This window comes from Corvus hawaiiensis, chromosome Z (genome assembly GCF_020740725.1).
Source record: "Corvus hawaiiensis isolate bCorHaw1 chromosome Z, bCorHaw1.pri.cur, whole genome shotgun sequence".
Classification (NCBI taxonomy): domain Eukaryota; kingdom Metazoa; phylum Chordata; class Aves; order Passeriformes; family Corvidae; genus Corvus; species Corvus hawaiiensis.
The window spans coordinates 71,270,146-71,290,861 of record NC_063255.1 but is presented as its reverse complement, the minus strand read 5'-3'; the positions used below and the strand labels follow the sequence as shown (position 1 = coordinate 71,290,861).

At 36.2% G+C, this 20,716-nt stretch overlaps 1 protein-coding gene across 2 annotated transcripts in view; it reads left to right on the top strand.

Annotated features, from left to right (window-relative positions):
• MAN2A1 (mannosidase alpha class 2A member 1) overlaps window positions 1–19,753 on the top strand; it is a 112,036-nt gene extending 92,283 nt beyond the window's left edge. For both annotated transcript variants that reach the window (XM_048291063.1, XM_048291065.1), the window contains exons 20-22: window positions 11,573–11,767; window positions 16,305–16,415; window positions 16,769–19,753. In XM_048291063.1, coding sequence (XP_048147020.1) covers window positions 11,573–11,767; window positions 16,305–16,415; window positions 16,769–16,921 — 459 coding nt within the window. In that variant the 3' untranslated portion in view covers window positions 16,922–19,753. The remainder of the gene's footprint in view (window positions 1–11,572; window positions 11,768–16,304; window positions 16,416–16,768) is intronic.
• Window positions 19,754–20,716: the final 963 nt, after the last annotated feature.

Sequence of the window (20,716 nt, the reverse complement as noted above, 5' to 3'; positions counted from 1 at the left end):
TTGCCATTACAGACTTTTCCTAATGTGTATTCCAAAAGATTTCATTCTATCTTTTCTTAAAAACAATTCTGAGGAACAGGATGCTTTCTGCTCTTTGTGGAACTTCCCCATAAAAGTATGTCAAGTGTAAGATGTGCAGTTCTTTAATTAAAATAATTGTGCATCACTGGTGAAATTACTGTGGAGAGCTTTTGTTATCACTGTATCAACCAACAGTTTCTTTTAATTTATATCTCTGAAATACTTTTTTCCTTCCCCAACTGCACCCTGAACAGTAAATTGTAATGACAGTTAAACCACATGCATGTCGTGAAGTCTGAAACTCACATGTCCAGTGCATGGATAGAGTGAAATTCTTAATAATTCTTAATAATTGTTGGCACACTCAGTCTGTATTCTAATATGTTCTTAATCCTAACACCACCTGGGTTTTGGCTCTTGAATTCTAGCTCGTCTAATCAGTCAAAAATATGCATTCAGATACTGCCTCTGCAAAAGACTTCAGGTTGATGAGTTTTGCTGAAGCTTTTTTGGTTTTGTATTTGTGGGGAGGGAAGAGACTTGGGGGAGAGGTGGTTGGGTTTATATTTTCTGTTTGTTTGTTTTTGGGTTTTTTTTTTTTCCCTAAGATGGATACTAAAGGTTTATTCACAATTACAGTATGGTTTGTTAAGTGAGCTGTGTTTGTAGTAAGAGCTGGGCAAATTTTGTTTCACTTTACATTATACTCACCCCATTTATTGATAATTGTGTTCCTCAGACCTTGGATGTTTTTACTGTATTTTTGATAAAATTTCTACATACATCTTTTTCTTCTACTAGATGTAACTAATTCTGCTTATATGTTCATTTTCTCCTTGCAAGCATTTTTTGGCTTGAATATCTCTTTGAATCATCTTCTAATATTGTCTTCTTTTTCCTCAGATTGTTAACCAAGAACTGAATTCATGTCATTTTTAAAATGAAGGGAATATTTAGCTGAGAATGAAACTGAACACAGTTTATTAATACTTGTCAAAACAGTAAATGTTTTGTTCTTTTTGAAAATAGACTACTTTAGATTTATTGTAAGTTTTGGAAAAATAAGCATTAATACCTTTTTATATTCTGAATCCCAGCATGATATATCAATATAGGAGTGAAAGAAATAGGATTTATAGGAAGTAATAATATATTTTTTCATCAACGACGTAGCTGAAGAATAGATGCCATGCCAGGCAAACACTTTCTTCTTCAGATTCCTATTTCATACCTTGTCTTGACTTAGTTAATTTATATAACTGGATTTATAGCCTAGGCTTGAGCAGAGAGCCAGGATTCAATGGCTCAAATGGCTGTTACTTTTGGGAGAAGTTGTTTAGAGGAAAAATAATACAGTTAATAAAATCACAAATAAGTGAGAGATAGTCGAACTCCCTTTCTTGCACCACGTACAAGTACTTTTTTCTTACTAAATCTCTATCAGTACACACTTTCTCTGAAAATTTATGGTTGGTGATACAGCCATTTTTGTCTGATTATTGTGTTGCATTTGCCCCTTATTGGTGTGTTCATTTCTAATGCATGTGCATGTTTCTCACTGTAGCTATATATTATAGTGTGCATTGCTATGCTACATGTAACCACATCTTAACAAACATAATTAACTTGGTGTTTCAAAAAAGCAGAAAATTGACATTGGCTTAATTACTGCCATTTAGAAGCTTTTTCACGCCCATATGTGACAAGCTCAGAAACTCTAATATCATTTTTGATTGTAACTGCCACAGTGAACTTATCAAATATGTACAAAATTGTTACGGTTTTCGGGGTTTATGGTGGCCACAGAAGGAAAAATAAAAGACATCTTCCTCTTCCTTTCACACAAAATCTTCTTTAGAGCCTTACCACATATATTTAGTAAGGGGTGAACACTACTATTGTATTTCATTTGAAGAGATATTCAGGTACATGTTACTTCTTCCCAGCTTTGCATAAAACACCACATTTAATTCATTCTTTCTTCTACTACTGTGTAGTTTATACTGGTTTTCTTATGCAGGAACTTCGTGTTTGCTACTCAAGAAAAATGTTTCCATTTCTTATTTACTTACAAATACTCTCTGCTTTCAGGCAAGCACTGTCATTGTTTTTATGTCAGGACACTTTACAGCTTAATTTCCTTCAAATATTTTTTTCATGATACAGTGACAAAGATGTGTCGCAGAAAGCTTTTAGGTAAAGACTGCTTTGTCTGCAAGCTCCATTCCTGTGTTGGTGTTATGAAACATTCTCATCCTGTAACAGCAGCAGCCACTTGTAGCTGACTCATGGCTTGAGTAGGTAGTACAGACAACTGTCTTCCGTTGGACATACAGCTATGTCTCTTGTGTTCTTTTTTCTGTAATTATGTACATCTCAGCAGTGAATTACTTTCCTTGGTTTGGTTTTATCTGTCTTCATTTGCATGTACCTGTCTACTGGCTCTGGTTAGAAAGAATTTTACCTCAGTATTATGCATAGTATTCAACCTTGATCTCTCCACTTTTATCTTACATAATTCACCAAAGGACAAGGGCAGGCCTCTTTATTGTCTTTTGTGAGCTTATCTCTGCTGGTGCAGTTTGAGGTCTGAAATTTAAACCTTTCTGTATCACCACTTCTAGGAAGGCCTAATTCTTCCCGCAAGATCTGACTGTAGGGCAGAATCCTTCCTAAAGGAGGGAGAAAGTGTGCAAGTCCACCTTCTTCTTCTTGTATTCTCAAATGAAATTACTTTCTGGAATAATCTCCTTGCACATTCAAGTTTCCACCAGTAGCAAGAATTTTCCATGAGGACCAGACTTCCAATGCCTGGAAATTAGCAGATATCACTGTGTAGTTTCTGTCCTTAACATCAGTTTGTTTAAACTAATTCCCCATCAAAACTGAACTCCGGAAAATCTCTGATCACTGTTTTCTACCGTCATTGGGAACAGGATAAACTCTTGCCAAACATCTGGGAAAATCTAACACCAGGTCACTTCCACAAGCCTAGCATGGGGTATTTATTTAGGCATTAAGTCCCTCCTCCTGTGCCATTATTAAATATTATAAACACTCTAAGAAGAATTAGAAGAGAAGAAATAAAATTGACAGAAAAGGCTATAATTGAAGTATAAAATACTTTTATTGCCGAGGAAAGCATGTCATGCTGTCTGTCTGCTTTTCTGATCACTTTCATCCAGCTATATTGATGGCTGCCTATTTATCAGTCTTAGTAATTGTGGTGATGTGCTTATGATCATGGTGACTAGATACTTTCTTTACCATCTGCACTATTCCATAGACCAGTGAGCAGATGTTCCCCAAATGATCTCTTCATAGAACATGATTTCTGTTATGGTATCTAATTGAACACTAACTTTATTAAAATGCAGTCACCAAAAGAACAGTGAGAGGTGGAGCAGGGGATCACTAGCTGCTCCTGAGACCATAAAAGGGAGAAAATTAGATTGTTCCTGGTGTGAAACCCAACAAGATGGATCAGCAGAAATTTCCTTAGAGTAAGAAAATTCTGTACTTTTTAATTTTTTTTTTTTTTTATAAAAACAAGAGGCTAGCTGTGGGTTGTTCAGCAGAACTGGCACAGGAGGGGAAGGACAACAATTGAGGAGTATAACAAGTAGGAAAAGCAGGGGTAAAAGGAGCATAAAAGGGTCTGATGAAATCCAGTGCTTGATCACCACAGCCCATTCCGGATTATTAAATCTGATTTCCGTGCAAGTACCCAACCTTTTCTGAATCTGTGTGAGCCATCAGCTAACTTCAGGTAAGACTAGGAAACAAGCAGAGTAAGAGGTCTGTGTGACAGCTGTTGGAGAGAGAGATACACTGTTGGACTGAGGGACCAGTACAACTGTCTTCCAGTTGCTGACAAGACCTGTATTTTCTGTGTGTGCCTGTAAATAGCAAACTGCAAGCTGACAGGTCACAGGACAGCTCCTGGAAGAATGTGAAATCTGAGCTGGTGAACCATTAGGAGGCCTAAGACTTAAGGTCTAAGGGCTTAAAGTCCACACTGAGGTATCAGTGGTTGTTGAGAGTGCTTGAACTCCAGACCTGGTCAGCTGGAGGGCACAATCAGGTTTGGATTGTCTGTTCTACTTGTTTTACCTCAGTGCTCTGCTTTATGTGGGTTCTGGCAAAGGTGCTGTCACTGCTTACGTGTATGGATGGCCATGTGTTTCCATGCATGCCTAAAGGAATAATGCTCTGCCTTTCTCCTGCATGGTCTTGGAGGAGCAGAACCACAGCAGGCTCCTATCTATCAGCCTGGAATGAGAGGAGTCACCTCTTGTTGGAGACTACCAAATTTGGCTCTAGCAGACTGGGAAAAATTCCTCCTGTAGATCCAGATTTCCCTGGATTTGGTTACCTGTGACAGTCCCAGGTTTTTTCATCTGCAGTTTTAGTGCCAACTAAGCATCAGTACAGAAAATCCTTTTTTAGGGTCACTGAGCCAACACACAGTCCTGTGGATATTTTATGGTGCCTCAGAATTTTCATTTCTTCTATAATCAGCCTCCAGGAACCCCTTTCAGTGAGTGTGGCAGACATGCATTTCCAGTTTAACAATGCCCAAGTGAATTGATAGAAAATTTTCCATTCCCTGAGATAAAGAGATGAAATCAGATTTACTCTGCTCTTATGAGTCGTCTTTTGCTGGTCACTTCAATAGCTATCAAAAGACCCTAAGCACTCCAGGTCATGGCTCTCAATTAAAGGACTTGAAATCTAATGAAAAAAAAAAAAAATTGATGTGCAAAAATGTAACATAATTGACGGATTTTTAAGTGTAGACAAAAATGTATACACAAACAATTCTAATCTTTATATTTATCTGTATTTTTGCCCACCAGCTTTTCAGGAAAGCCAAATGCTCTGGTATAGCAGAAAATAATCTGGCATCAGTATCCTTGTTTACAGTCTTTTTAAGATTCCAGAATATCTGCCTGTTCAGTACTCACATTTGTGACTGTTGTTCCTGGTTGCCATTTACCCAGGGTTTCCTAAAAGTCTAATTGGTCTAAGCTTGGTTTTTTTACAGAGATTACCTGAAGATTGTTCTGCTGAAGATTCTTGTGCACCTTGAGGTCTTAGATGTTCTGAATCCTGCTGCACAGAGATCTTCCTATCACCTTATTTGATTTCCATACAAAATTCCCTCTGCAAACACCAGCCATTTTCAAAGCTGCTTGAAGTCTTGGTCACTGTTTCCTTTGACAGATGCTTACATTAACCTTGCACTCTTGGACACAAAAGGAATTATTCAGCTCAGAAGAATTAATCCAATTTACATTGGTGGTTAATTGCTATTTGTTATATTAGGGGTGTAAGACCCATTATCTTTCTTCTTTCCTTCTCAAAAGCACTAGGAGTTATTACAGGCATGCAAAAATCTAGCTCCAAGTATCAGTCTCAGAGGAAAGGGAATGATTCATCCATATCTGGAGGACTTCCAGAACTTGTCAGACTTTGATTATTCTTTTTGTATTACAGTGTGCAACTCTGAATGAATTTAAAGCATATGCATCTGATTTTCACTTGGTGAGATAACAACCAGGCAGTCTTGCATGCAAAGCCTGTTACTAAGTTGAAGCCATTTACTACTTGATGTCAATTTAATGAACTTGACTAGTGTCAGTCTAAAATAAAACCTGAATTCCTCTGCTAAGCTGTGAGCCTTAGGGTAAAGTGTGTATAGAACATTGTGCAATTTTCTCACTCTATGACTGCTTAGAGACTCCATCTTCCACAAGTGGTGAGCCACTGTAGTTAAGGATTCAACTGTTTGCATTTGGGGAAAGATGTATGTCATTTTAAACTTAGGCATCCACCCTTACCTGTCACTTATTTTTGTCATGTGTTGTAAACCTGTTATTCACATCATCAGTGATGTTGTCTGCTGTTTGTTTCTCACCTATAAGCAGCCTAGCACAGTATTACAGAATCAATTTCTCCTATAGAAGCAGCATCTCATCAAACATGTTGATGGATTGTCAGTCTTCGAATTGAAAAGAAAGAAACAATTTTTTTTTTTCATATTTGTCTTTGGAATTCTTTGACTCATATTCTTGATTGCTGTCAGTTGCTGTATGATTAAGATATTTAAAAATATTGTCTCCATATGCTTTGGTAATGAAGATGCTCTGAAAAGTGTTTTTACTCCACAGATTAGATTTTTCAGTCCAGAAACATTCTCCTTTGAAGAGTACTGTCCATTGGTTTTCTGAACCTGTCAGAGAGAAAGTTGATAAAAATTGTTTCCTGACACAACATGAGAGAGAATGAGAAACTTTTTCTTTCCATTAATAATCCAAATGGTTTGATATCAGATTATTTTTGTCTGCATCCCTTGGTTTGGTAGGCCCAGAACTGTACCTGTTTCCAGATTTTATTTGATTGTTCTTACACACTGATTCAGCATCCTTATTTTAGCATGCTAGATCAGGTAGTGCGGATGCCAGTGGGCGTTTACTGTTACAACTAAATTTTTTTGGTGACTTTGTCATCACAGAGAAGAGTCTTGAGAAGGAGAAAATAGTCAAGATAATGTGATTTGATAAACTGCCTCAGTTTCCTTTCCTTACTTTTAGATGGGAAATTTTAGATTACTTGTCTGTGTTGAAAAGTTCATTGGTTCTCCATTTGCTAAATTGATGTCCAATTATCAACTCTTTCAGCTTTACTTTCTTCTCTACAGAATTTTCCATTTCTTTCTTCTGTTCAATTACTAAATTATTTCTAAAAGGTCTAATTAGCATTTTTTCTCCTCTAATTAAGGACCTTAGTTACTTAATTTAAACTTTTACCAGAAAACCCTCTGATTCTTAGAGGCAGTGAATTTTTACACAGGCAGATTGTGATTCAGACAAGGGGGAAAGTTTTAAACTAAAAGTAAGGTCAATTAGATTGGGTATTAGAAAGAAAACCTTTACTCAGAGGATAAGGCGGCACTGGAAGAGGTTGCCCAGAGCAGTTGTGGGTGCCCCATCCCTGGAAGTGTTCAAGGCCAGGTTGGATGGGACCCTGAGTAACCTGGCCTGGTAGGTGGCATCCCTGCCTGTGGCAGAGGAGTTGGAACAATATGACTTTTAAGTCCCTTTCCAACCCAAGCTCTTCAATTATTTTTATGATTTTCAGTAAAATAGCTCATTTCTGATAGAAAGGCACTTTTTATAGGTGAGGCTATTCTTAAAACTTGTTGCAAATTGTAAGCTAATATTATATTGGATTATGGTTTGTGTCTCCTCAAAACTGAAAATTTAGAATTATTCACCTTGTGATGACAAGGAAAGATCCTAAATGAGGCTCCATTTTGTCTATTGCACACTTGTTCAAAGGGTTGTGTTTCAACACTGTTTCCAATTGGATAACTGTATATGCATGTACTGTAAGATGGTTAAAAAGGCAGTATTTGCTCTGATTAGAACTCATTAAGGCAGCACATCATCATCTGGCATTCATCAGATTCTTGCCAGTACTTAATGTTTGTAGGGCAGCCAGAGGAGCTCCATTCACACTTTGAGTGATAAATGCTGTCATTGAAATTGAGAAAATAATGTCACTTTGGAGAGAGCAATACTTTAATTAGATGGAGACTGTGGGACTACATCTTCTGACGCAGCATCAGCAGGGTACTGCTGAAAGCCATCAGTGTAGTGAAGGTGTGCATAGAGTAATTATTTTTCCCATGACATTGTTTGTGTGTGCAAACACTTCTCATCTCTCTTTCCAGAGAGTTCTGTTTAAATTCTGGATCACTACACTTTAAGGGAAAGATATACTCCAACCCTTCCATGATTGTGATCTGCCTTTGAAGAGTCCTTCTCAATCTTGAGTGAAAGCATTGTCTTCACCATGTTTGCAAAACCCTTTTTCCCTTCTGGCTGTCTTCTGGCAGCTTTTGACATCTTCTGTACTCTCCATTTCTATTACTGTTATAAAGATTCAGTGAGTGACTGCACTTTTTCTGTTGGGGCAAACATCCAGAAAGGACTGTCATTCCAGATGTGGGAATACAAGATTCAACATAAAATTCCACCTAAATCTTAGTTCCAAACTGGATAATGCTTAAGGACAATGTTCCTGCCTGTGATACTACATTTAGACACAGTGGGAGCAAAAATGAGCCAAGCTGGATCAGTTCTGGTTCTAGCATTTGCCAGTCCTTCAAGGCTGTGCTTCTCTGCAGTATTTTGTTTTAAACAATATAATAGCATGAATAGATTATTTTTCTGATTCATATGTGATTTGTGAGATATTTTAGGTTCTCAGATACAAGCAGTCAACTTACTTTACAGGGGAAAAAAGGTGAAAGATGAGAAGATAAATGGCAATTAAATGTTTTGACTGACTTTAGCACTTCTATGGCAACAGAGTGAACAGTGTTCCTTTTGGGGTGAAAAAATGAATTCTTCTTTGAAAGAACATGGATATGCACATTTTCCTTGTGCATAGAGCATGTATGCAGGTACTTGAATGGAACACTTTTAGATTAAGCTGTACATAGAACAAGCTTGCTCATACTGTAATTAGAAAAGAAGACAATCATGGCAATGAAGTCTACCAGTGATACGAACTTTTCAAGGTAATGGAAAAAAAAAAGTCACAGCTAAACTGAGGAATTAGAAGACTTAAGACTGATTAAAGATGCAATAAAATGGCAGATGGAATTCAGTATAAACAAATGCCATGAGACACATAGAGGAGCAATCCTCTACAATGATCCACTGTTATTATTTGGGGGTCATAATAGATACTTAAAAATACTAAGCCTCAATTCTTACTAGATACCAAAGAAGCAAAGTGTTAGTTATTCCTAAAGAAAGCACCAAGAATAAACCAGAAATTACCATCTTGCATTGATTCAGCCGTGGAATATTTTCAATTTCTTCACTGTTAGCTGTATTTAATGCTACTGCAGACGTACAAATAAATATGCATACATGCCTACACACCACAAAACAGAAATTACTATTATGGTTGTCCATTATAAGCTGAAAAATAATCCTCCCCTTTGCTTTAAGTGTCTCCCATTTGTTTTTTATTTCCATGTTTTCAGCCTATCATAAAATGCAAATTTGATCTATCAGTAAGATACTATATCCCAGGGTGATGAGGGAGCTGGCAGATGAGCTTGCAAAGCCGCTCTCCATTGTTTACCAACAGTCCTGGCTCACTGGTGAGGTTCCAGATGACTGGAAGCTGGCCAGTGTGAATCCCATTCGCAAGAAGGGTAGGAAGGAAGATCCTGGAAATTATAGGCCAGTCAGTCTAACCTCAGAACCTGGTAAGGTTATGGAAAAGTTTCTTTTGAGTGCCATCACACAGCACCTACAGGATGGCCAGGGGATCACACCCAGCCAGCATGGGTTTAGGAGGGGTAGGTCGTGTTTGACCAACCTGATCTCCTTTTATGACCAGGTGACCCGCCTGGTGGATGCGGGAAAGACTGTGGATGTTGTCTGTTTGGACTTCAGCGAGGCCTTTAACACTGTCCCCCACAGTAAACTCCTGGAAAAGCTGGCAGCCCATGGCTTGGACAGGTGCACTCTTTGCTGGGTTAAGAACTGGCTTGGATGGCTGCACCCAGAGAGTGCTGGTGAACAGTGCTGCATCCAGTTGGTGGCCAGTCACTGGTGATATCCCTCAGGGATCTGTGCTGGGGCCAGTTTTGTATAATATTTTTTTTTTATGACATGGATGAGGGTATTTGAGTCTACTCTGAGTAAATTTGCAGATGACACTAAGCTGGGAGCGTGTGTCGATCTGTTGGAAGGTGGGAGGGCTCTGCAAAGAGACCTGGAACGGTTGGATAGATGGGCAGAGTCCAGTAAGATGAAGTCTAACAAGTCCAAGAGCTGAGTCCTGCATTTTGGCCACAATAACCCCCAGCAACGCTATAGGCTGGGGACAGTGTGGCTGGACAGCGCCCAGGCAGAAAGGGACCTGGGGCTACTGGTCAACAGCTGACTGAACATGAGCCAGCAGTGTGCCCTGGTGGCCAAGAAGGCCAACGACATCCTGGCCTGTATCAGGAGTAGTGTGGCCAGCAGACCAGGGAAGTCATTCTTCTCTGTACTTGGCACTGGTGAGGCCGCACCTCGAGTACCGTGTCCAGTTCTGGGCCCGTCAGTTCAGGAGGGATGTTGAGACGCTTGAAGGCGTCCAAAGGAGGGCAACAGGGCCGGTGAAGGGCTTGGAACACAAGCCCTGTGAGGAACGACTGAGGTTGTTTAGCCTGGAGAAAAGAAGACTCAGAGGTGACCTTATCACTCTCTACAACTACCTGAAAGGTGTCAGGTGGGGGTTGGTCTTTCCTCCCCGGCAACAACTGACAGGACAAAAGGACACGGTCTTAAACTGCACCAAGGGAAATTTACGTTGGATGTTAGGAAAAAGTTTTTTACTGGAAGAGTAATAAAGTTCTGGAATTGTCTGCCTGGGGAGGTGGTCAAGTCACCATCCCTGGATGTGTTTAAAAAAAGATTGGATGTGGCACTCAGTGCCATGGTTTAGTTAAGGTGGTCTTAGGGCGTGGGTTGGACTCGGTGATCTTGAAGGTGTCTTCCAACCTGGTGATTCTGTGATATTTTCAGTAAACTTTCTGCGAAGTTTTCACTAAATACCACCTTTTAAACTGTAAACAAGCAGGGGTTTATCTGATTAAGTATGCTAGGGAAAAATAAGAGCAAAAGAAGTTTTCACCCATTTCTACTCTTCACGGACATTCTAAAATAGAAATTGCCTTTTTAAAGTTCTTTTGTTTTCTTTTCTTTTCTTGGGTTCTCTGGAGGTTTAACTAGTTGTTGTGAATACGTAAGATTTGGTCATCTCAGGTTTGTAAGGAAGCCTCTGCAGCCAAGTGAAAACACTGCAAATATAAAACTTTGGAAAGTACAAAATTTGTAAAATCTTGGGATAGAATACCTTTGGTTCTTGCTGGCATGACATCCAAATAAAACTTCTGGAAGAAATTTTTTGCAGTGCAGACCAAGACAAAGATGCTAGCTGCTATTTCTTCCAGGAAATAGTTTAAAGGAGATAGACTTAAAATAGAGGGATTTGAGATGTAAGTTGGAGGAAGAAAGAAATACAGGTCAGAAAGTAAAAGGAAAAAGGAGGCCTGCAAGAGTGAGTCTGCCTCTCCCTATATAAAGAGATACTGAATAAATAGGAGCAACTTGCTAAAGTAGTAGCTTATTTCTTTCTCCAAACTGTATTGTTTAAACATCAGAGGCTAACACAGAAACACAAGGAATTTTGAAAATTAGGTATCATCATAATTTTGGAAAGTGTACTAGTGGTTTATAAAAACAGAAAGTATACCTATTAACAGATGAAAATTAGTGGATGGTCAAAAGTTTCCAAGAGTAATTGAATGGGCAGTCTAGAAATTAAAATTTTCGATGTTATTATTGGAATCATGTATAAAGTGGGTTTCAAAATTCAGACATGATAGTATGTTAACTGGAATCATGTATAAAGTGGGTTTCAAAATTCAGACATGATAGTATGTTAACTGGAATCATTCTTTTGTATTTTGCAGAAGGAAGAGAAGGCACCAGTCAGTTTTCCGTCACTTCTTAGTCATATGACTTCTCTTTTCTTAAATCATCCTGTAATTCCAATGACGATTAATGCAGATTCAGGTGTCCCAGAGCTGATAAATACTTTTGCTCCACTGATGTCATCCATGCCTTGCGACATGCATATAGTCAATCTGAGAACAATCCAAGCAAAGGTAAGGTCAAACCACTGGTTTTTGTGAGGAAACATATGATACAGCTTATTAATATAGTCAAATATTTTATTCTTGTAAAGTACTTTATGGGCGGGTTTATGTGCTACAATAAACTGCTGTGTGATTATGAGCTTTTGTCAGTTCTGCAGTGTCTGACTAACATGAAATGCAGGGTTTGTTTTTTTACTACATATTAGTATGTATAGTGCAGGATTCTATCTCTGGAGAGGGCACATTTCAAATGAGTTCCCAAAGTTTAAGAGAGAAACATTCATATACCTCAGCTTTTTTCTCTACTAGAAGAATTAAATTTAAGGCCATTAGACTTTGTTCTGAGTGTGTTTTTAATAAAGGATATAGTTGTAAACCCAAATTTTATTGTTAAAATATTATTAAGCTTAATTACAAGACCTAATTTAGTTATTCCAACAGCATCTCATAAGAATTGGTTCCCATGAAAACATTCTCTGGTAGGCAAACCCAAACCAAACAAATACAAGCAAACAAAACCCAAACAACTAACCACCACCAAAAACCACCAAAAAAACCAGCAAACAAAATACCAACAAAAAACTCAAAGAAAAAAGGCTCTTCTGTACTCAGTGTTTATCTCCTTCTGAGGAAAGAAAGGTATGTACCCACCAGAATTTAATTTTCCCTTTAATAAACTGAAGGACTGGAACTTGTTTTGCATTCTTTTCCTGCCAACTGTTCTATAAATTCTTTTCAGTTTTTCAGCTCCTTTCAAAATGTGATTATGATAACTTTATGTTGTATTGCAGTGCTACTCAGTAGCGCTGCTACCACAGTGAAATCCCTTTTTAATTCTGCCGTACTTAGATAAAACTATTTATCCTTTTTCCTCTAGAGTCTCCATGATGGCTGAGCTTGTCTGCATTAACATCAGATTATATTCTGTTTAATCTGTTCTTCATTCTAAATCTTAATCTGTATTTTAAAACTTAAACAATGTTTGCTTTCTCATGCTTTCTCTATAAGTAGTTCAATCTTGTGTAAGCTCCTTCAGCTGTGACTGATCCTTATTTTGAATTTTGAAGTGGAAAATGTCTTGATTTTGTGGGTCTTGTGCCTTTGAAAAGTTAGGAAGGAGTCTGATACTAAATAAACCTTCATGTCAAGTGATTATTTCACACTTCACTGTGAATATTTTCATTTGCTTCAACCAGCTCAGCATTCAGGTTTACTTTGACACACCACGTTCAGGGGCAGACCTTCATGAACATCTTTCCTCTCCCGTTTTGAGGTGTAAATCCATCCCCTTGTTTGTAGGATCTGGGCATGAAAGCTGTGAAAAGAAAGACTTGCTTAGTGTCTGCTTTTTGAGTTCAATCTTACTACTTGTAAGTGAATTCTCTGATTTTATCTGGACTCTACTGGCTCCACTGTCCCAACTGGTATAAGACTGTTTGAGACTGTGATCTCTTCCCTGTCCACAGCTGTATGTTTCATTGATTACTGATTGATAGCTCTTGAACTTGCAGCATTAATATGTCCACTTCAAGGTGAAAGCTTGCAGCTTTCACAGTCATAGGATAGGAGCACTATCATTATAGATAGAGTGTTCTTCCCCACAGCAAAAATGATGCTATGCCTTGCAAATAATTCTGTAAATCGCTCCTCATTTTCTGCTTCTTTTCTCTTGCTTCCAAGTATTTGAATGACAGGTGCCATAATTTGGCCTGACACAATGAATTTTTTTCCAGAAATGTTGCGCCTCTCCATTGCTTTAGCTGTTGAAGTTGATTTTCCATAATCCATTACAATTTCAGAAAAGAGGGTACCAAATTTTTTAAAAGTTAAGATTTAATGTAGAAATCAGAAAGAATATTGTTGCTGTTGTAAGATATCTGATCTTGTAATGAAAAAGTCAAATGCCTTAGGATTACATCTGAAGATTTTTTTCTTAATAGAACTCCAGCTTTTAAGAAGTTTGACAGATATTTTACCTGATCTAAATAAACTGGGACTTAAGGTCTAGAACACAGTTGATTTGTCATTTTATACTAAGCATAAATACATAAATTTGTCATATTGCCTAAACTTTTCAGTGTATGTCTATTAGCTCACAGTAACTGAATTTTAAAAGAGTTTAAATGATTTTTCTTTCTCATCAAAATTTTAGCAGCATTACCCTGGGATACTGGTTATGAGAAAACCTAGCAATATTTTTTTTTCCTATGAGGCTGCATTTAAATTCTCAGAGATCAAATTCAAATCAAACTTTGGCAGCTCTTCTTAGAAAGCTAGTTAGAGATTTGATAGCACAGTGTTTAGAGATTTTTTGTTGAATAACAGTGCTGTGAAGTTTTACAAGGTTAAGAATGTTGTTATTTGTTGAAAATTGAGGAGTTCATTACAGGTTTTTGTGCAGTTAGCATGGTCATGTTCAGAAGGTGTATTTGATGAAAATTAAGTTCATCCTTGGTCAGACATTCATTAGCCTCGAATGTATTTAATCTCATCTACCTAGAGATGATGTAAGAACAGGTAAATTAAAGTAGATGTGGAGGCTGTGACAACTTAATCTGTCTTTCACCTGCTTTGATAATGGGTTAGAACAGCTTTATTTTTCACACAGGGCTGCTATGTGCATGGTGGAAGGTGGAGTACTAGATCCTACATATTTATACTTAACAAAACACTTTTACTCAGGGCCTCATTAATTGTTTGTTACCTTTTTGTTTTAAATCTTTTGAATCTTAATTAAGATAATATTTAATTCTAAAATATTGGGAGATGAAATATTCATGCCATCATTTGAAATGCATACATGCATTTTTTATGCAGATTACTAAAAGATAATTTAAATGAATTAGAGGAAGTGTTGATACCCATTACTGGCTTGTCATTTTTAACATTAATTTACCCCATAGGAAGTCAGACTTTTTCAGTATGAATTTTAATGTTTCACTAATCTGATGTTTAGGCAGACAGTATTATTTTGTGTGCATAAAAATATCTACTTTTAAGTGCAACACTGTCACATCAGTGACAATGAAAACCAAGTCAGGTGTTTCATAGTAGGAGAGGGAAAATAATTCTGTCACATCACAGTTATCAACTTAATTCATGTAGAAAGTAGTACTGCTGTTCCAGTGAACAGGATAAGAACTTCTTTAGTCCTCAATGCTAGTAAATACTGGAAACTTGTTTTCCTTTGCTGAATGTAGGCACTATTTATTAATCAAAAAGTTGATTTTAGGTGGTTATAAGCTAGTGTTCAGAGAATCTTTTCAGGCTGAGTTTTATTCATGATTTGTAAACTATGCAAAGTTTCTAACATTCAATGTTTTACTAAAAAGTATCTCATTTCAACTCCAGATACTATTGAGTAAAATTTTACTGTTTTAAATGAGGAACTTAAACCAACAAAATTTATAATTTTTTTATTATATGGGTGAGTACTTTATACTATAAATTTTTTGTACTTTGAATCTTTGTCATGCTGGGTTTCAAAGAAGCTGGTACAAGCTGATCGATGATCTCCTTTACGAAGAGAAATTTAGGTGGAAAGTCTGTTAGATTAAGACCACTTTGGTACACCTTCAGGAGCTAATGCATCACAGAGTGCCTAGTGCTTGTTGGTATTGGTTTCTTCAAGCAGCAGATACATTCTAAAGTACCAGAAATGAAACTAACTCATGGCAGACGCTTTTGTGAAAAAGCACCAGTATAAGAACAAGTAAACCAGAAATAAGAAAGAGAAAAATAGCCTGAAGAACGGGCATGGCTTTGGAGAGAGCCATCTTTTTTATGCTCTTATTATATATATAATAAGATTAAGAGCTGAAGAATGTAAAACAACAATAAATAAACAAATAAAGTAATGCATCATAGTAAATAAGTGACTACGGTGAGTGTAGGGGTGCAGCCACAAGAAAGACATTGACACAGGGGAGGGCAATGGAGCTGGAGAAGGATCTGGAGCACAAATCTGATGAGGAGCAGCTTAATCTTAATATCTATTAAGGTTCTGAATATCTTTAATATCTATTAAGCACTGAATGTCTTAGAGATAAACATAACATTTATTTCATATGGGTATTTCAGTGTACAGTTTTCTGTATGCCTTAAGCTGAGATAGAGGGCAGTTTCCCAACATGAAAGTTTGTTCAGCATAATCCCATTTAATATGTAAAATTGAGTATTGTAGTTAACATATGGTTTCTAGTTTGCTTTCTGTTTTGCCATCTAATTTTTGTGGGAAACCAGTTAATACAACTATGATAGCTACTTTTCAGTCCCAAACCTGTACGTGTGCATCTGTTGAGCTTTAAACTCAACAACTTACATATATATTCTGTAGTACATTATATGTTCCAACTCTTTGCCATTTAGTTCTTTCTCTGTTTAGCTTTATAAAGTGTTTAAAAAAACCATTGACAGTTCAATCTAGGCTGAACATTTTTTAAGGTGTAAATGTCTCCATACCTGTATGATGATAATTTTTTTGGTGTCCTAAAATGTCTTCCTTCCTGATACTCTGTGAGCAATCTTTTATATTGTTTGTTTGTAGGTAGATACCAAGCCATCTGATGAAGCTGCTCTGGTACTTCACAGAAAGGGATTTGATTGTAGATTTTCAAACAGAGACATGGGTCTGCTCTGTTCCACTACTCAGGGAAAGGTATGGTTATTAAGCTGTAGGAATTTTGTGATAAAATTTTTAAAATAGGTTTGGGATTTTCTTTAGGCAGAAGAGTAAATACTGTTTTGTTTAGAAACAAGAAGAGTTCAAATCCAAACATTTCTAGTCATTTTAAATATACTGATTGAATTACACTGAAATGTAGCAAATGAATACTGTTTAAAAAGATCTAAATTAGTGCACAGTATTTGATCTATGATACTTAAAAATATTCAAAATCTTTGGCATGAGAATTTCTATGCTGGTACCTGCAAGGAGCTGTACAATTTTAAGTTATATACTACTTTTTCTAAATGTAGGTGGTTTTTTTTGCTTTTTTTTTTCCCCTCCAGATAAAGGTGCACAAACTCTTTAGCAAATTCAGAGTGGAAAGTCTTACACCCACATCTTTATCTTTGATGCATTCACCTCCAGATGCCAGAAATATAAGTGAAATAAATATGAGTTCTATGGAGATAAATACGTTCCGGATTCGGCTGAGATGAAATCTGTCTTTACTACTCAAATAGAGAAGAAGAATCTGCAATTGTATCTCCTCTGAGTTTCACGTGCAATAAGAAGCACATCAATGTTATTCAAGCTTCTGGATACTGTGAGAAAAAGATGCATCCTATAATTTTTTTTTTTATCAACACAATGGAAAGCCATGTTGCAAGCAACTTTTTTTTTTGTTCAGGTTTTTTTATTTCCCCAAAAAATAGCAACCTCATTATCAGTTAATGCAACAAGTGAAGAAATTTCTATGGATGTTAACCTCTCAATAGATTAAATCTCAGGTTAAATGCTAATTAATGATGGTTTTGGTGTTTTAATTTTCATAAATAGGGGATTAGATTTTAAACAGCCTTCTTTTCCTGATTCTTGATGAATTTATGTACAAATAACTCAGTGTAGGAAGTCCTGATGCAGCTTGGAAATAAAATGGAATAAAATGTTCCTGTGTGGTAGCTAATGTCCAAATATTTGCAATCATTTATATAAATGACAATAATCTCAATTTATTCCACAATTAATTTCAATTTATTCAACACAAAGGGGATTATTAATTGTGGTAAAATGAAAGCCTGCAGTACTTGTGATAAGTGATGGTAGATTTTAATACTTCTACCATTCACCTGAGTTATGTAAATAGGAAAACGTGAACCTACAAAGTAATTTTGCAATGGAAATGTTTGTTAAAACTCCCATTTTGTTACTTGACACACTGGGATATGTGCAATTATTACATTACCATGATGAGAAATGTCCATAATTATCATGAGTACAAGATTTTTTATAAAACTCATTTAGATACCAGTGTTCTCTGAAATGAGTTTTCTATTTCAAGATTACCATATCAAAATAAATGTGCCTTATTTTTTGATATGTCTTGTTACAATTTTGGTGTCTATGTTAATGTTTTTGGGGAAAAGGTTGTTTATATAATACTTAAGCTGTGTATCTCCTGTTTGACAATGCTGGCCACACTGATCTATGTACTCCTGCACCAAGTTTGTGCTATCTTATTCTGAACATTTTGACTATTTGAATGTATTAATATGATGTCATGACGTGAAACACCGACAAAAAAAGAATAACTGTAGAAGCTAAATTCAGCTGCTTTCAAGAAAATTGCAACTTGATGCAGAGAGTTGATAGTAAGCAAGACATAGTTTGCAAACCCATCAAAACGTGCTTGCATGTCACAGAATGTGGTGACCTGTTAATTCAGAATCATGTGCCTATATTTTAAACAACGTTTTTCAAACTTGGAACCTCATATTGCCAGTGTTCATGTTACTGAAGAATGGAGATTTTGCTTTTTCCCATATTAGTTCATATTTAGTACTTAAGCCATCCAAGTGTGAGTATTTCCCTAAGTAGAGCTGCTGTTTACAGTTAATATATATAAACATTCACTTGCATATGAGCCCATTTTATAGTCTTCATTTATTTTCATAGCTTGTTCTTCTATGTCTTGCTTATGCTTTCCTTTTCCATACCTTGTTGCTTATCCTCAATACTAATGCATGAAAAGTCATCATAACTGGTAAAAAGATGTGCTAGCTCTAATATTGCCTCCTGTATTTAATTTCATCATTGTTGTTCAACAATTATATCAAATATCGAAGTCTATGAAATTATTCCATGTAGCTACAGGCTATCTAAAAAGACAATGAAAGTCATACTTACATTTCATGCATTGTCACAGGTTGGATCTCAGTTGAGATTGTGTAGATTTTCTTACTTAATTCAATCTGCTGTGTGTTTTGTAATAATGGGAATACTTAGTAGGATCTGGTGCAAGTTACATCAAGAATATAGGAACCACTAACCACAAATGGAAGAATCAGATAGATCCAATTAATGGATGTTTTCATGCAATAAACATGTACTGTAACTTTTCTTAGAAAGAGTATTTGAAAATACTGGTTTTTGTTGGAACTCAAAGCTTAGTAGGCTTGCCAGCAGAAATTTCTCATACCATTTATTTTGTTGCTTCTTCAGAATTAAAATGTTTAAGAGACTTCTATGTGTTCTGTGCAACAAAACATTCAAAATACTATTTCAGTTTTGTTAGGCAGAAAGGAAAATTTTGATGCAATAAAGTTTTAAAGTATTTTGCCTCTTGGAATTGCTTTGAAAGATTATTCATATAGCATTTGTTCTTTACTTTTATCATCAGCTGTACAATCATGATGCCTGAATTTTCCTTAACCAGCAGATGTAATCCTTGTTCCTTTATTTTGCTTCTTTTTGTTTGTGTGATGACAGCTTTCAATTCAAGATCCTTTCCTGAAATCCTTAACTAAGTCAAAACTCCCGTCAAAGTCTCAAAAAAAAATTTGCTTGAATTGGTTCAGAATGTGGCTGTCAATGAGGTTGTGTTTTCATTGATTTGGGCTTTTGTTGGATTTTTGGTTTGTTTTTTTTTCCACAAGTCTCAATGAATTCTTATGCAGTATTTCTGTGAATTGGCCATCTGATTCAATTGTATTATTTTGGGGTTTTTCTGTTTTTATAGCTGCTGGGTTTGTAGCTATTGGTTAAGAGAAATCAGCATCTTTACCTTGCCAGTATGATTTTAAAGACAATGTTGTGTAAGAAATAGTTTAAAACCTTGTAATTACTTTCCAAACCAGAATTGTACCTGTTCTGATTTTATGGTTTGGGGGTTTTTTACATTCCTTAATCTTAATTTTCTTTGGTTTACTTGCTCATATTGTCTGAAACAAACTGATTTCAGCTGAAGGTTTTTGATATTTTCTCTTGGAAGGTTTTATATCTTATGGGGATATGTAAAATAAGATCTCTAATAAAAGGTAATGTTATTGTGAGATATGGTCAGTGTCATTAATGCCTTGGCTGTAACAAATTTTTAAAAAATATTTAAATGAGAGAAACAAAAAAGATTACTTCTTTGAAAAGTTCATACGTCAGTATCTGTTGGGAATAACAGTTATCTGTAGTGAGATGAACTCCCGATCAAAGGTGCAAGCTATTTCACAGCTGCCAAACAAAAGAGGATAGATACTAACTTCAGAGATGTAAACATGTGAGATTGCACAGTGTGGGAAGGAAATGGGCAGCTCTTTTGCAAAGGAACTCTTGCACTGACTTTGTAGAAAATATTAGAAGGTTTAAAATTCTAGAGTTTTTTTTTTACTTGAATTAATGTTTATCTTTGAAGCATTTGGGAGCAATGAAATGGAAGCTGTTATTGTAAATTAACAAACACACCATTAGAATATAGCAAGTCAGAATAACAGTTCAACTGTAATTAGACTGAATGCTTTTTAAAAAATTATATAATGCTAATATAATGTTCTGTAATTGCTTAGGGCATGTTGAACAGGCATAGATGTTTGGCAGGTTTGCTTCCCAAAGTGTTGGTGGAGCTTGAGCATAATGACTTGCAAAGACAATAAAGTATAAATTTCAGTCAGTGCCTGAGGCTATTTGATGTTTGTCTGGGGAGTCTTAACTATAAATATAAAAGCAAACATATACACAGAGTAAATCCCCACAATTTTGAAGCTGATGTTTCAAGATAAAAGATGAAAGTGTATACCATCTAACAGGTGACAATGGCTCTGGGTCCAATTTACAGTAGCCCTTCATCATTTTAAGGTCATCCTATTTTGGTATCAATTAATATCAGCATGGCCACATGGACAAAACATATTCCACTAATTCCAGTAAACAGTAATGTATTCTTTTGCTATATGAAATTATACTTACTGTATTTGATGTATGCCTGTCCATTGTGTTTTAAAAAAAACATGCTGTATCTCTCCCTA